The sequence below is a fragment of the Ranitomeya variabilis genome, chromosome 1 (assembly GCF_051348905.1).
Source record: "Ranitomeya variabilis isolate aRanVar5 chromosome 1, aRanVar5.hap1, whole genome shotgun sequence".
Lineage (NCBI taxonomy): Eukaryota > Metazoa > Chordata > Amphibia > Anura > Dendrobatidae > Ranitomeya > Ranitomeya variabilis.
The window spans coordinates 876,205,194-876,222,880 of NC_135232.1; the positions used below are offsets into that span (position 1 = coordinate 876,205,194).

The 17,687-nt window shown below is 42.2% G+C and overlaps 1 protein-coding gene and 1 non-coding gene across 3 annotated transcripts in view; both read right to left on the reverse strand.

The window, feature by feature from the left end:
- Positions 1–15,523: 15,523 nt before the first annotated feature.
- Positions 15,524–17,687, reverse strand: part of LOC143788304 (histone H2A.Z-like) — a 60,226-nt gene continuing 58,062 nt past the window's right edge. For both annotated transcript variants that reach the window (XM_077277860.1, XM_077277870.1), the window contains exons 4-5: positions 17,137–17,266; positions 15,524–15,808 (exon numbers count right to left, since the gene is read on the reverse strand). In XM_077277860.1, the coding sequence (XP_077133975.1) occupies positions 15,747–15,808; positions 17,137–17,266 (192 nt within the window). In that variant the 3' untranslated portion in view covers positions 15,524–15,746. The remainder of the gene's footprint in view (positions 15,809–17,136; positions 17,267–17,687) is intronic.
- On the reverse strand, positions 17,559–17,641 carry LOC143797471 (small Cajal body-specific RNA 18). Its single transcript, XR_013220494.1, has one exon.

Below are 17,687 nucleotides of genomic sequence, written 5' to 3' on the forward strand. Positions count from 1 at the left end.
ACAAGGGAGATGACACACAGCAGGTATATACTATATACAGGAGAGATTACATACAGGTATATACTATATACAGGAGATGACATACAGGTGTATACTATATATAAGGGAGATGACAAACATGTATATACTGAGGTGAGAATGAGAGGTGTGAGGTGAAAATGAAAAGGTGTGAGTGCAAAATGAGAGGAGTGAGGGAAAATAGTGGAGTGATCGGAAAATGACAGATGTGAGGTCGAAATGACAAGTGTTAGGGGAAAATGAGAGGAGTGAGGGGGAAAATGAGAGGTGTGAGGGAGAAAATGAGAGATGTGAGGGGGAAAATGAAAGATGTGATGGGGAAAATGAGAGGCGTGATGGGAAAATAAGAGAAGTGAGGTGCTATAACTAACCACAGATATTTACTATGCCCAGGCAACGCCGGGCTCTTCAGCTAGTATATATATATATAGGAGGAGTGGTACTGTGCAGTGTATATATACAGGAGGAGTGGTACTGTGCAGTGTATATATACAGGACAGGAGGAGTGGTACTGTGCAGTGTATATATATACAGGACAGGAGGAGCGGTACTGTGCAGTGTATTTATACAGGACAGGAGGAGTGGTACTGTGCAGTGTATATATACAGGAGGAGCGGTACTGTGCCGTGTATATATACAGGACAGGAGGAGTGGTACTGTGCAGTGCATATATACAGGGGGAGAGGTGCTGTGCAGTATATATATACAGGGGGAGAGGTGCTGTGCAGTATATATATATATATATATATATATATACAGGGGGAGAGGTACTGTGCAGTATATATATACAGGGGGAGAGGTGCTGTGCAGTATATATATATATATATATATACAGGGGGAGAGGTGCTGTGCAGTATATATTTACAAGGGGAGAGGTGCTGTGCCGTATATATATATACAAGGGGAGAGGTGCTGTGCAGTATATATATACAGGGGGAGAGGTGCTGTGCAGTATATATATATTCAGGGGGAGAGGTGCTGTGCAGTATATATACAGGGGGAGAGGTGCTGTGCAGTATATATATACAGGGGGAGTGGTACTGTGCAGTATATATATATACAGGGGGAGAGATGCTGTGCAGTATATATATATACAGGGGGAGAGGTGCTGTGCAGTATATATATATACAGGGGGAGAGGTGCTGTGCAGTATATATATACAGGGGGAGTGGTACTGTGCAGTATATATATATACAGGGGGAGAGGTGCTGTGCAGTATATATATATACAGGGGGAGAGGTGCTGTGCAGTATGTATATATACAGGGGGAGAGGTGCTGTGCAGTATATATATACAGGGGGAGTGGTACTGTGCAGTATATATATACAGGGGTAGTGGTACTGTGCAGTGTGTATACTTCAGCATCTCAGCTGCAACCTGCAGCCGCCCAGCTCACCCAGAACCCCAGAATACAGGGATATCATTGCACTCACTCAGGCGCCGGTAGAAGCTCCTCCAGAATCTGCAGTTTAGCAGTGCAGCCAGGGGCCAAGAGCAGAGCAGGAGAACATGCTCTCCGCCCACAAACAGTCACGCTGGCTGCTTTCTTAACCCCTATGTGCCTGCCTGGCTGCACTGACCGAGTGAGAAGATGCTTGTGCTGTATCTATGACAGTGTGAGTGGGCCCCCCCGTCTCGCCAGGGCCCCGGCACTTGCCTGGGTGCGCCGGGTGCTGACGCCGGCCCTGTACTGTGGGTACGAAAAGTATTCGGACCCTTTTACATTTTTCACTCTTTATTTCATTGCAGCCATTTGATAAATTCAAAAAAGTTCATTTTTTTCACATTTATGTACACTCTGCACGCCATCTTGACTGAAAAAAACAGAAATGTAGAAATTTTTGCAAATGTAATAAAAAAGAAAAACTGAAATATCACATGGTCATAAGTATTCATACCCTTTGCACAGACATTCATATTTAAGTCACATGTTGTCCATTTCCTTGTGAACCTCCTTGAGTTGGTTCTACTCCTTCATTTTAGTCCAGCTGTGTTTAATTAAACTGATAGGACTTGATTTGGAAAGGAACACACCTGTCTATATAAGACCTCACAGCTCACAGTGAATGTCAGACCAAATGAGAATCATGAGGTCAAAAGAACTGGCCAAGGAGCTCAGAGACAGAATTACGGCAAGGCACAGATCTGGCCAAGGTTACAACAGAATTTCTGCAGTACTCAAGGTTCCTAAGAGCAGTGTCCTCCATAATCCTTAAATTGAAGACGTTTGGGACCACTAGAAGTCTTCCTAGACCTGGCCGTCCAGCCAACCTGAGCAATCGTGGGAGAAGAGCCTTGGTGAGAGAGGTAAAGAAGAACCACAAGATCACTGTGGCTGAGCTCCAGAGATGCAGTAGAGAGATGGGGGAAAGCTCCACAAAGTCAATTATCACTGCAGCCCTTCACCAGTCGGGCCTTTATAGCAGAGTGGCCTGATGGAAGCCTCTCCTCAGTGCAAGACATATGAAAGCCCTCATAGAGTTTGCCAAAAAACACATGAAGGACTCCCAGACTATGAGAAATAAGATTCTATGGTCTGATTAGAAGAAGATAGACCTTTTTGGTGATAATTCTAAGAGGAATGTCTGGAGAAAACCAGGCACTGCTCATCATCTGCCCAATACAATCCCAACAGTGAAACATGGTGGTGGCAGCATCATGCTATGGGAGTGTTTTTCAGCTGCAGGGACACGACAACTGGTTGTCATTGAAGGAAACATGAATGCGGCCAAGTACAGAGATATCCTGGATGAAAACCTCTTCCAGAGTGCTCTGGACCTCAGACTTGGCCTAAGGTTCACATTCCAACAAGACAATGACCCTAAGCACACAGATAAAATAACTAAGGAGTGGCTTCAGAACAACTCTGTGACCATTCTTGACAGGCCCAGCCAGAGCTCTGACCTAAACCCAACTGAGCATCTCTGGAGAGACCTGAAAATGGCTGTCTACCAACGTTCACCATTCAGCCTGACAGAAGTGGAGAGGATCTGCAAAGAAGATTGGCAGAGGATCCCCAAATCCAGGTGTGAAAAACTTGTTGCATCATGCATCATTCCCAAGAAGACTCATGGCTGTACTACTCAAAACCGTGCTTCTACTCAATACTGAGCAAAGGGTCTGAAATTGAATACTTATGACCATGTGATATTTCAGTTTTTCTTTTTTTAATAAATTTGCAAAAATTACTACATTTCTTGTTTTTTTTCAGTCAAGATGGGATGCAGAATGTACATTAATGAGAAAAAAAATGAACTATTTTGAATTTTCCAAATGGCTGCAATGAAACAAAGAGAGAAAAATTTAAAGGGGTATGAATACTTTCCATACCCACTGTATCTATCTATCTATCTATCTATCTATCTATCTATCTATCTATCTATCTATCTATCTATCTATCTATCTATCTATCTATCTATCAGAAAAGAACAAGTAACAGCACAGATTAAAGAAGGGAAAAAGGAGGTGCAAAGCCTCACACTCACATACCAGTCCTTGTATATAAAAAAAATAGAGTTGAGGCAGCACACCAACTGTAGTAATAAAGTGCTATTTTAATAGCCCATGCGGTAACGCTTAGGTCCCAGGTGTGGACCTTTCTCAAGGGTTTCGATAAAGGGGTTCGATAAAGCAGGTACGTGAAACGCTCGCCAGGGGCTGTGAGAAGGGTGACAGCGGTTCTGATTGACAATGGGTAAGCAGACATTACGTTTCCAGGATAGGCTTGATTAACTTATGCACTTTTCTCCTTGAGCTTATCCACCTATTACTATTGATGGTGCACTGTGTATGCCATAATATTTAGTTAATGATGCTTTCCTTTCTCCTTTTATTGATTTGTGTCTGTCTTCCTTCCTTACCTACCTCCACTTCTCCTTCATATGCTTTCATTATACTATGTTACACGTTTTCTATTTTTATACTGTTTGTCAGGTTTTGTATTAATAAAAAGTATTTTGTTTATAATTTTCAGTGGTTTATGCCTTACTCCATTGTTTTAGTCTTGCAATTGTTTTGACAGTACTCCACTTACGGTATATTATATTTCTCTTATATATTGGGAGAGCTATACCCTAACATGCTTTCTGCCCCACTACAGAAATTGTGCTTTTTGATTATTGTTTTCACCTCTACACAAACCACAACTTGTGATACCTTATAATAATTCCCTTGTGCCTCCTTTAACCCCTTTCTGACATCGGACGTACTATTCCGTTGAGGTGACCCGTATGACCATCGACGGGATAGTACGTCATATGCGATCAGCAGCGCTCACGGCGGAGCGTGGACAGGTGTCAGCTGATTCCCTGAGACCCTCAGAACAACGCGATGTGATCGCGTTGTTCCGAGGATCTCCTCCTGTCTCCTCCCTGCAGGCCCCCGGATCCAAGATGGCCACGGGGTCCTTCCGGGTCCTGCAGGGAGGTGGCTTGTCAGTGCCTGCTGAGAGCAGGCACCGGCAAGCCTACTGCTCTGCCTGTCAGATCGCTGATCTGACACAGGGCTCTGCAAAATGTCAGATCAGAGATCTGACACTATATAGTGATGTCCCATCCTGGGACAATGTAAAAAAGTAAAAAAAAAAATTACACTGTGTAAAAATATTTAAAAAATATTATGTAAATAAAAAAAACATTAAAAGTACACATACTTAGTATCGTCGAGTCCGTAACAACCCGCCCTATAAAACTGTCTCACTAGTTAACCCCTTCAATGAACACCGTAAAAAAAAAAAGAAAAACACAAGGCAAAAAACAATGTTTTATCATCATACCGCTGAACAAAAAGTGGAATAACACGCGATCAAAAAGACGGATATAAATAAACATGGTACTGCTGAAAACGTTATCTACCCACAAAAAAATGAGCAGCCAGACAGCATCATCAGCAAAAAAATAAAAATGTTATAGCCCTCAGAATAAAGCGATGCAAAAATTATTAATTTTTATATAAAATAGTTTTTATTGTATAAAAGCGCGAAAACATAAAAAATGATATATAATGAGGTATAGCTGTAATCGTACTAACCCGAAGAATAAAACTATTTTATTAATTTTACCAAACGCGGAACGGTATAAACGCCCCCCAAAAAGAAATTCATGAATTGCTGGTTTTTGTTAATTCTGCCTAACAAAAATCAAGACCTCACATGACTCTGTGGACCAAAATATGGAAAAATTATAGCTCTCAAAATGAGGTGACGCAAAAACTATTTTTTGCTATAAAAAGCGTCTTTTAGTGTGTGACAGCTGCCAAACATAAAAACTCGCTATAAAATCCCGCTATAAATAGTAAATCAAACCCCCCTTTGTCACCGCCTTAGTTAGGGAAAAATAATAAAATAAAAAAAGTATTTATTTCCATTTTCCCATTAGGGTTAGGGTTGGGGCTAAAATTAGGGTTAGTGTTGGGGCTAAAGTTAGGGTTGGGGCTAAAGTTAGGGTTAGCGCTGGGGCTAAAGTAAGGTTAGGGTTGGTGCTAAAGTAAGGGTTAGGGTTGGGGCTAAATTTAGGGTTGGGGCTAGAATTGGGGTTAGGGTTTGGATTACGTTTACGATTGGGTTAGGGGTGTGTCAGGGTTAGGGGTGTGGTTAGGGTTATGGTTGAGATTAGGGTTGGGGTGTGTTAGGGTTAGGGGTGTGGTTAGGGTTGGGATTAGGGTTAGGGGTGTGTTGGGGTTAGGGTTGGAGATAGAATTGGGGGGTTTCTACTGTTTAGGCACATCAGGGGCTCAGCAAACGCAACATGTCTGATCTCAATTCCATCCAATTATGCGTTGAAAAAGTAAAACAATGTTCCTTCCCTTCCGAGCTCTGCCGTGGACCCAAACAGTGGTTTACCCCCACATATAGGGTATCAGCGTGCTTAGGACAAATACAACTTTTGCGGTCCAATTTCTCCTGTTACTCTTGGGAAAATAAAAATTTGGGGGCTAAAACTTCAATTTTGTGGGAAAAAAATGATTTTTTATTTTCACGGCTCTGCGTTATAAACTTTAGTGAAACACTTGGGGGTTCAAAGTTCTCACAACACATCTAGATAAGTTCCTTGGGGGGTCTAGTTTCCAATATGGGGTCTCTTGTGGGGGGTTTCTACTGTTTAGGTACATCAGGGGCTCTGCAAATGCAACATGACGCCCGCAGAATATTCCATCAAAGTCTGCATTCCAAAATGCCACTTCTTCCCTTCCGAGCCCCGACGTGTGCCCAAACAGTAGTTTTCTCCCACATATGGGGTATCCAGCGTACTCAGGACAAATTGCATAACAACTTTTGGGGTCCAATTTTTCTGGATACCCTTGGCAAAAAAACAAAATTGTGGGCTATAAGATCATTTTTGAGGGAAAAAAATTATTTTTTAATTTTCACGGCTCTACATTATCAACTTTAGTGAAACAATTGGGAGTTCAAAGTGCACACCACACATCTAGATAAGTTCCTTAGGTGTCTAGTTTCCATAATGGGGTCACTTGTGGGGGGTTTCCACTGTTTAGGCACATCAGGGGCTCTCCAAACACGACATGGCGTCTGATCTCAACTCCTGCCAATTGTGGGTTGAAAATTTCAAAAGGTACTCCTACCCTTCCGAGCTCTGCTATGCGCCCAAACAGTGGTTTACCCCCACATATGGGGTATCAGTGTACTAAGGACAAATTGCACAAAAACTTTTGGGGTCCAATTTCTCCTGTTACCCTTGGGAAAATAAAAAATTGGGGGGCGAAAAGATCATTTTTGTGAAATTGATTTTTTATTTTTACGGCTCTACGTTATAAACTTCTGTGAAGCACTTGGGGGTTCAAAGTGCTAACCACACATCTAGATAAGTTTCCTAGGGGGTCTACTTTCCAAAATGGTGTCACTTGTGGGGGATTTCCACTGTTCAGGCACATCAGTGGCTCTCCAAACGCGACATGGCGTCCTATCTCAATTCCAGCCAATTTTGCATTGAAAAGTCAAATGGCGCTCCTTCCCTTCCGAGCTCTGCCATGCGCCCAAACAGTGGTTTACCCCCACATATGGGGTATCGGTGTTCTCAGGACAAATTGTACAACAACTTTTGGGGTCCATTTTCTCCTGTTACCCTTAGCAAAATAAAACAAATTGGATCTGAAGTAATTTTTTTGTGAAAAAAAGTTAAATGTTCATTTTTTTTAAACATTCCAAAAATTCCTGTGAAGCACCTGAAGGGTTAATAAACTTATTAAATGTTTTTAGAATGGTGTCACTTTTTGGTATTTTCTATCATATAGACCACTCAAAGTGATTTCAAACGTGACGTGGTCCCTAAAAAAAGTGGTGTTGTAAAAATGAGAAATCGCTGGTCAACGTTTAACCCTTATAACTCCCTAACAAAAAAAACATTTTGGTTCCAAAATTGTGCTGATGTAAAGTAGACATGTGGGAAATTTTATTTCTTAAGTATTTTGTGTAACATATCTCTGTGATTTAAGGGCATGAAAATTCAAAGTTGGAAAATTGCATAATTTTCAAAATTTTCGCAAAATTTCCATTTTTTCACAAACAAACGCAAATAATATCAAAGAAATTTTACCACTATCATGAAGTACAATATGTCACGAGAAAACATTGTCAGAATCACAGGGATCCGTTGAAGCGTTCCAGAATTATAACCTCATTAATGGACAGTGGTCAGAATTGTAAAAATTGGCCCGGTCATTAACGTCCAAACCACGCTTGGGGGTAAAGGGGTTATTAATGCTACCCTTTGACCTCTTATAATAATGTGCTTTCTTAATGATAATAATAATAATGACTCCTTGCTTCCCCTAAAAATGATAACGATCCCCCCATTGTGCCTTATTATAATAATGACCCTCAGTATTGTAATAAAGCTCCTGAACAGGGGCATATAAAGAAATAACAGGCCCCCCATAGAAAAAGTCCTATCACATCACAGTCAAAGAAGAGTATATCTCCAAACATTTTAAGAAACGGAGAAGGAAATGTATTGCAGTACCTAGACAAATGTTTTGCCCCTAAGTGGACGCAATCACTTTGATACCCCTTTCATGACCCCGTTAAAGCATTATACCAAAGTATGATGACCCCACACACCTTACTCAAAGAATGATGCCCCACAGCACCCCACACAGTAAGATTGGTATCCACGACAGCCCCCAACATACAGTATGAGAGGAACCAGAGACACCTATACAGTATTATGTCCACCACAGGCCCCTGTATAAAGTGTGATGTCCACCAAAGCCCCCCGTTCAGTATGATGACCCTACAACCCCCATACAGTATGATGTCCTTCATAACCATCCCGTACACTATGATGTTCACCACAGCCCCGAACATAGTATGATGTACCCCATAAACCTCCACACAGTATAATATCCACCAGTCACCCCACACAGCATGATATCCACAACTGCCCAACACAGTAAGATGGTCCCCATAGCCCAAATACTGTATGACAGCCCCCTATATAGCATGATGATCCACCACACAGCCCCCATATAGTATGATGATCCCTCCAACAGACCCCTATTTAGTATGATGATCCCCCCAACACCCCCATATAGTACGATGGTCCACCCCACAGTTCATAATATATTATGATGGTATGATAGTTCACCTCATAGCCACCCCATATAGTATGATGTCCCCAACAACCTATTATGTAGTATGATGGTCCCATCAACAGTACATCATATAGTATGGTGGTCCACCCCACATCCCCTTATATAATATGATGGTCCAACTCACAGCACCCTATATATTGTGATGGTACCCTAGAGTTCCCCAAAAAAAAAAAAATCCCTATTCTCACCTAATCGAGAATCATCATCCTCCGCAGCATGTCTCCTCTTCTATCCATTATCGCAGTGGCTGCTGACGGCACGATGCAGTGATGTCATTGCACTGCCAACGTCCCTTGCTTGGTGCTGGACTCCAGCAGGCCACAGACAGAAGGGATGCCCATGGCCTACTGCGGTAAGTGACGGAGTAAGTGTGCTCTGCCACAACTATTAACAACATGGGCGTTTTGAGGATGCCAATTTTGTTAACAATGTAGCAGACAAGGCAGCCCACAACCAGACAGGTCCTTCTGGCTTTTGTCAGAATTGCCAGTCCAGCCCTAGAGCCTACTGAAACCAACTAAGGCTACTTTTTATACGCTTAGGAAGCCTTTGCAGGTGTTTTTGTTAATTATTCTAATTGACTGAGCTAATGAGTTTTGGATTTTCATTGGCTGTAAGACATAATCATCAACATTAACAGAAATAAACACTTGAAATAGATCACTGTTTGTAATGACTCTATATAATATATACGTTTCACTTTTTGTATTAAGAACTGAAATAAATTTACTTTTTGATGATATTCTAATTTTTGTGAGAAGTAACTGTATTTCAGGTGAAAAAAGTGGGTTTATTCAGACCCACATGGCGTGGCGACGTTTATACTCACACTGAGCCTTTCTCAAGCAGTGAATTCATCATACAAGTGGGTATATATAGGAATAGTTTAACAATCATCAATTAATAACAATATTTATAAAAAGCGCAAAAAGAATACAAAATAATGTAGTTTATATGATTCTATCCATAGTGTAGCAGCAATAAACCTCATGTATCATTAGAAAGTGCTAGTGCTATAAAGTGCCAAGTGAATATATACAGTGAAGTATGGATTACTAAATTCCACATGGAAGACGCCGAAAACGTCACGTTCAGCGTTATACAGTGTCTTCCATGTGGAATTTAGTAATCCATACTGGGTGAATTCATTTAATAATTTTTTGCACAGCTGTACCAGTTACGGAATTAAGAGTAATTAACGTGCATTAGACTTCACTGTATATATTCACTTGGCAATTTATAGCACTAGCACTTTCTAATGGTATATTGCTGCTGCACTATGGATAGAATCATGTAAACTATGTATTATTTTGTATTCTTTTTACACTTTTTATAAAGATTATTATTAACTGACGATTGTTAAACTATTATAGAAAGGTAAATGGGCCAGGCTGATCCGGTCTTTTCACGTGACACGCCCTGATAAACCCGGTTCTGAGGTTCCTAAGGACACTCGTAGAAGGGGAGGGGGGGGGGGTACTGTCATGGGTTTACCACAACAGAGAGGAGCCAGAAGACTGCAGCATCAATATCCATGGCCCCTTACCGGCCTGAGAACACCAGTCCCCAGCTATCTGCTTTAGCAAGGCTGGTTGTCAAAAATGCCATAAGACATCACCAAAGTTAAGAAGAATTACATCACCTGAGATGGTTAGGAGTGACAGAGCTTGTGGAAAAACCAGGACAGCCGCACATCCCCAATTCCTACACCGTTTCGCAAAAGCTTCTTCCGCACCCCCCATAATGAAATGTATGTATGAAACCACTGTTGGTTTATATTACCATATGCCGTTTTGTGCATCTCTATAACAGTCTGTCAATGTTTTGTTACCTGATCTATTAGGATTCCTTTATTGTACTAAGCACTTTATATTTGGAACCCTTTACTTTGATACTATTAAAAAGACAGAATCTGATAGAATTTATTAGCCTTTTTATACTGATCTGTTTCCTATAATTTGCATTGTATTTATGTCACGTATACGTTGACTTGTATGGTAGACCCAGCCTCCTCTTTCTCTGCAGATAACCCCTTTGGAGGTTATACCCACCCCGATTTTCCCTTTTTGTTATGCTTGTTTTTAATAATTTTTCAGTAAATCATGATTTTATTACCTTTGGGATAGCGTGTGTCTCTTTTATATATATAAACACTTAAACAACAGAATATAACTCCCAAGTAAATCAAACTTCTGTGAAATCAAACTGTCCACTTAGGGAGCAACACTGTTTGACAATTAATTTTACATGCTGTTGTGCAAATGGAATAGACAACAGATGGAAATTATTGGCACTTATCAAGACACAAAGTGTGGTTCTGCAGTTGGGGACCACATCTCAGGACCAATGCTTTCTGGCTGATGTTTTGGTCACTTTTGAATGTTGGTTGTGCACTCACACTCGTGGTAGCATGAGACGGACTCTATAACTCACACAAGTGGCTCAGGTAGTGCAGCTCATCCAGGATGGCACATCAATGTGAGCTGTGGCAAGGATTGCTGTGTCTGTTAGTGTAGTGTCCAGAGGCGCTACCAGGAGACAGGCCTCAACACCAGTAGATGTGGAGGGGGCCGTAGGTCAACATCCCAGCAGCAGGACCGCTACCTCAGCCTTTGTGCAAGGAGGAACACTGCCAGAGCCCTGCAAAATGACCTTAAGCAGGCCAAATGTGCATGTGTCTGCACAAACGGTTAGAAACCAACTCCATGAGGATGGTCTGAGTGCCCGATGTCCACAGATGGGGGTTGTGCTCACAGCCCAACACCGTGCAGGACGCTTGGCATTTGCCACAGAACACCAGGATTGGCAAATTCGCCACTGGCGCCGTGCTCTTCACAGATGAAAGCAGGTTCACACTGAACACGTGACAGTCTGGAGACGCCGTAGAGAGCATTCTGCTGCCTGCAACATCCTTCAGCATGACCGGTTTGGCAGTGGGTCAGTAATGGTGTATTTCTTTGAAGGGCCGCAGTCCTCCATGTGCTCGCCAGAGGTAGCCTGACTGCCATTAGGTACCGAGATGAGATCCTCAGACCCCTTGTGAGACCATATGCTGGTGCGGTTGGCTCTGGGTTCCTCCTAATGCAGGACAATGCCAGACCTCATGTGGCTGGGGTGGGTCAGCAGTTCCTGCAAGATGAAGGCATTTAAGCTATAGACTGGCCAGCCCGATCCCCAGACCTGAATCCGATTTAATACATCTGAGACATCATGTCTCACACCATCCACCAATGTTGCACCACAGACTGGCCAGGAGTTGGCGGATACTTTAGTCCAGGTGTGGGATGAGATCCCTCAGGTGACCATCTGCCGCCTCATCAGGAGCATGCCCAGGCATTGTAGGGAGGTCATACAGGCACGTGGAGGCCACATACACACTACTGAGCATCATTTCCTTGTCTCGAGGCATTTCCACTGAAGTTGGATCAGCCTGTAACTTCATTTTCCACTTTGATTTTGAGCACCATTCCAACTCCAGACCTCTGTGGGTTAGTAGTTGTGATTTACGTTGATCATTTTAAGGTTTTATTGTTCTCAACACACTATGTAATAAATAAAGATTTACAACTGGAATATTTCATTCAGTGATATCTAGGATGTGGGATTTTCGTGTTCCCTTTATTTTTTGAGCAGTGTATATTTCCTTTAAAAAAAATTGCGCAAGCTCTTCACAATATTGTGGTTTTCAAAACATTTATGCACTTCAGTACAATGTAATGTATGCAGTTTTGCAATCTGTGACTAATATTCTGTAATGTCATAAGTGGGCTAAGCTCAGCAACTAGAACAAATCATTTTAAGGTTTTCCTTGTTTGAGTGGGAACATGTTACTTCTAGTGATGAGTAGTGTTGAGCGATACCGTCCGATACTTGAAAGTATCGGTATCGGAAAGTATCGGCCGATACCGGCAAAGTATCGGATCCAATCCGATACCGATACCAATACAAGTCAATGGGACTCATGTATCGGACGGTATTCCTGATGGTTCCCAGGGTCTGAAGGAGAGGAAACTCTCCTTCAGGCCCTGGGATCCATATAAATGTGTAAAAGAAAGAATTAAAATAAAAAATATCGCTATACTCACCTGTCCGACGCAGCCTGGACCTCAGCGAGGGAACCGGCAGCGTTGTTTGTTTAAAATTTGCGCTTTTACTTGGTTACGTGAAGTCCCGGCTTCTGATTGGTCAGGGCGGCCATGTTGCCGGGACGCGGACCAATCACAGCAAGCCGTGACGAAATTACGTCACGGCTTGCTGTGATTGGTCCGCGTCCCGGCAACATGGCCGCCATTCACCAATCACAAGCCGGGACGTCACGGGAGGCTGGACACGCGCCCATTTTAAAAAGCGCGCGTGTCCAGCCTCCAGTGACGTCCCGGCTTGTGATTGGTCACGGCGCCCATGTTGCCGGGACGCGGACCAATCACAGCAAGCCGTGACGAAATTACGTCACGGCTTGCTGTGATTGGTTAATGGCGGCCATGTTGCCGGGACGCGGACCAATCACAAGCCGTGACGTCACGGGAGGCTGGACACGCGCGCTTTTTAAAATGGGCGCGTGTCCAGCCTCCCGTGACGTCCTGGCTTGTGATTGGTTGCGTCTCCCATGTGACTGCGACGCAACCAATCACAACGCCGGAACGTAATTTTAAAATCCTGAAGGACCTGAAATTACGTCACGGCTTGCTGTGATTGGTTGCGTCGCCCATGTGACTGCGACGCAACCAATCACAACACCGGAACGTAATTTTAAAATCCTGAAGGACCTGAAATTACGTCACGGCTTGCTGTGATTGGTTGCGTCCCGGTCACATGGGCGGCACGCAACCAATCACAAGCCGGGACTCACGTAAATGAAAGAAAAGCGCGAATTTTAAACAAAGAACGCTGCCGCTTCCCTCGGTAAGGTGCAGGCTGCGTCGGAGAGGTGAGTATAGCAATATTTTTTATTTTAATTCTCTCTTTTACACATTTTTACATTAATGTTGTTTCGATACCGATACCCGATATCACAAAAATATCGGATCTCGGTATCGGAATTCCGATACAGCAAGTATCGGCCGATACCCGAAACTTGCAGTATCGGAATGCTCAACACTAGTGATGAGCGAATAATATACTCGTTACTCGAGATTTCTCGAGCACGCTTGGGTGACCGAGTATTTGTAAGTGCTCGGAGATTTAGTTTTCATCGTGCAGCTGAATGATTTACATCTGTTAGCCAGCATTAGTACATGTGTGGGTTGCCTGGTTGCTAGGGAATCCCCACATGTAATCAAGCTGGCTAACAGATGTAAATCATTCAGCTGAGGTGAGGAAAACTAAAAAATACTCGGAGGACACCCGAGCGTGCTCCGGAAATCTTGAGTAACAAGTATATTCGCTCATCACTAGTTACTTCCCATGCACTGCTTCTGGACATAAAGGGCCTAATTAATTAAGACTGGTGTTGTACATGCCAGTCTGGATGAAACTATGTGGCGGAGTAAAAGGCACCCCTTTACACCCGGGCGATTTGCCGTTTTTATTTTTTCCTTCCTAGAGCTATAATAATAATAAATTTGTATTTATATAGCGCCAACATATTCCACAGCACTTTACAATTAAGCTATAACTTTTTTCATCCACATAACTGTACGAGAGCTTGTTATTTGCAGGACAAGTTGTACTTTCAAAAGACATTCATTTCATGTAAAAAAAAAAAAAAAAAATCTATAATCTATATAAATTGTGACTTAGGCTGGAGTCACACTACCGTAGAACACAGCCGAGTACTAGGCGATAAAACATCGCATAGCACTCGGCCAAACTAATTCTATGTGGAAACTCAGATCTGCAATAAATTTCTCATGCAGATACGGCAGGAGAGAACAATTGCAGCATGCTGCGATTCTCGAGACTCTGCTTACTCGCACACATACAAGTTTGAGTGCGAGTAAAACAAACATCGCACTGCACTCAGAAGTCACCCCAGTACAGTTCAATAAACACAGAGACCGTAATTGAGGAGACGGAGAAATTACTTTCTCCATCTTCTCCACACCTGTGCTGTGATCTTTTCGTGTGAAAGAACAGCACACTGGGCTCCAGCTAACAACAGAGGGACATTAGCATATTGAATCCGATGCTCCTGCATTGGATTTCATATGCGGTGTTGATTCATGCCTCAAGGTGTATTAACACCAAAATCCTGATGAAAACACCAGAATTAATTAAGCCCATATTGTCACAGTTACTGTTTTATTGTGTTGCTTTAGTTTTGTAAATTTGGTTATGCAGTGGAGTGTAAAGTGCATGAATGGTTTGTCTGGAGCTTGATATATTTATCAATCAATGACACTACAGCAATTGTCCCTAAAACCTCATTTACACACAAATGTGTAAGAACCTTTTTACTTGGACAAAACACACACCCACTCTATCTTGTTGGTGTGTCCAATGAGGCAGATGTGACATGAAAAACGTGTGCCGCCAATATAAACAGTATACTGGCAGGGAGCATTAGGACTCAGTGATGGAGCAAAAGGTAGAGTATGCATTGTTTATTAGTTTACCACTGACTTGTGCAATATTTTATGCAAACTGACAACCCCCCCTTTTTTTTTTTTTAAAGAAAGAAAAAACCCTCACCAACTGACCATAAAGTGTTACATTTATTGTAAAGATACAGGTATCCAAGAGATGATTTTAGTGAACACCTTCCCTTATGGTTTGCCAAATTCCTTTTTTCGTGTAACATACGTTTATTAAAGTACAAACTGTGGCTTTCTAGTTACTACAGTATACTTTCTCACAACTATTTGCATTCACTGTGGTGAAGCAATCACAGTGCCATAAACTAAAATCAATCAACCCATCCAAGTAGATCCCTTACAACACATCTAAAAACAGCAAAAAGGAATGGTTAACATTTATTGAAAAATCAGCAAAACATTTATATGTCAATAGAAAAAAAAAACCCCTCCAAAGCTTAAAAAATTCCCAGCCGTTGCAATGCAGAACTGGCTTCTTTGAAGCCAAAACGCAAAACTGGTTACAATCCTAATGCCGGGCTGTAACTCAGATGGGAAGTCAAGCAGATTCCAGAGACGTCAAGTCCACATCCATGTTTGATGGTTCAGTTAGACAACCTTCTGTTGTTCTTTCTTGCCAATCAAGGATTTATGAATATGAGGAATGACACCTACAAGGAAAGCAATTACATGGAGGTTTAACAACTGCAACACATTTAATTATTCAAGCCATCAGGATGATATAATACAAAAGGTTTGTAATTCCAGTTTGTCATCATCAAATTAGTCAGAAAATGTTTACAAGTAATCCCCTCCCCCCCAAAACACATTTATCACCAGATCCACAGAAAGTGATACTTTGAAGGTTGGGGGAAATAAAAATGAATGAAGGGGGAAATAAAAATGAATGAAGGGGGAAATAAAAATGAATGAAGCTGTGCTCAAGTATACATAACACTTTAATTGCGTGGAGGTCAAAGAGATTGTACCTCCAGCGCCAATACATATATCCCTTTTACCTGAAGATGTGTCACTCTCCAGCAACAGCTAGATCCCACAATGAGTTTTTGTTGAGCTTAAAGGGAACCTGTCACCCCCCCCCAGTCGTTTCAAACTAAAAGCCACCTTGTGCAGCAGTAATGCTGCATTCTGACAAGGTGGCTCTTTTAGTTCTGGGTGCTGTAACTAGAGAAATAATCAGTTTTTTAATTTGTCAGAAATACCTGCTCCTCAGTCAAGGAGGCCGGCGTTTCCCCCCTGCACAAGGTGGCTCTTTTAGTTTGAAACGACTGGGGGGTTTGACAGGTTCCCTTTAAGATGAGCATAAACCCCCCCCCAAAAAAAAACCCCACACGCAAGTAACCTATAACTTAACCCCTTCCTGATGCGCCAATTTCCGTTTTTCCCAAATTTTCTGTCCACGTAGACCAAAGGTGCGGAATCTTTTTGTTGCCAAGGGCCATTTGGGAATAACAGTATTGCTGCATAAAGTGAAAATCACTGTCTCCCTTGAAGATTGAGTATCAAAGGGAGCTCCAGTAATAGCCGTCACAGCAACGCATCGGCAACCTGCGATCACATTACAGGAGTGCCGATGGGCCTATTGAAAGACGTACCACCATGCCAGTGTGGTAATGCCACATGCATGTACAGCAGATGTTGGTATATGATTAAATCGGTGCAGAAAATCTGCCAACACAAACCACCACACACCCCTCACCAAAAACTTATAGTGGGAACATAGCTTAGTAGTGTTTGAAGCAATTTTCTGCTTGTGTATTCAGATCAGTATACTATAGTAATAATGGTCAAATGGGAAACTAAAGAGGACTTGCGAAAATCATTGTTGGGATATTGTTTGGAGATACAGTGCTCCAATCTGCGATCAAGCTATTTCAGTGCTAGGTCATTTTTTGGTACCTTTTCACAGTGATTATCTACAAAGCCAATACGTCATAGTAACAATCAGCTGTAGATTTGAAGTTATCAGCGTACTTACCACCACCAGCAATAGTAGCCTTAATGAGGGCATCTAGTTCTTCATCCCCTCTTATGGCAAGCTGCAAGTGACGTGGCGTAATACGCTTCACTTTGAGATCTTTTGAAGCGTTTCCTGCCAATTCAAGTACCTTGAAGTTAAGAGGGGGAAAAAAAAAAAATAAACAACATGTCAAAACCTTATCTGTACGACTCAGAACAAAACCGGCATGCCTTGTAGAAAGTGTACATTTCTTTTTGGACTTCACGTTCCACCTGGATGGAGCATGCCATAAAAGTAAATAGTGCAGATTCTCTTATCACACTTGTGCACGGGCACATTTCTGTCCAAAAAGACTATGCACCAACAAACACAATCTTACTTAGGAAATGTGTCCCAGACTACAGAAGTAATTACACTGTGCCACAAATGCCATCAATAACTGGTCTCAGACGCATACAGCACAATTTCTACCATATTGTTCATCTGAACTAAGATTGCGCAGTGGGCTAGTCATCACTGACCAGTTATCAGCCACTAACCAATGTCGCAAAACTGCATTGTAATAGCTT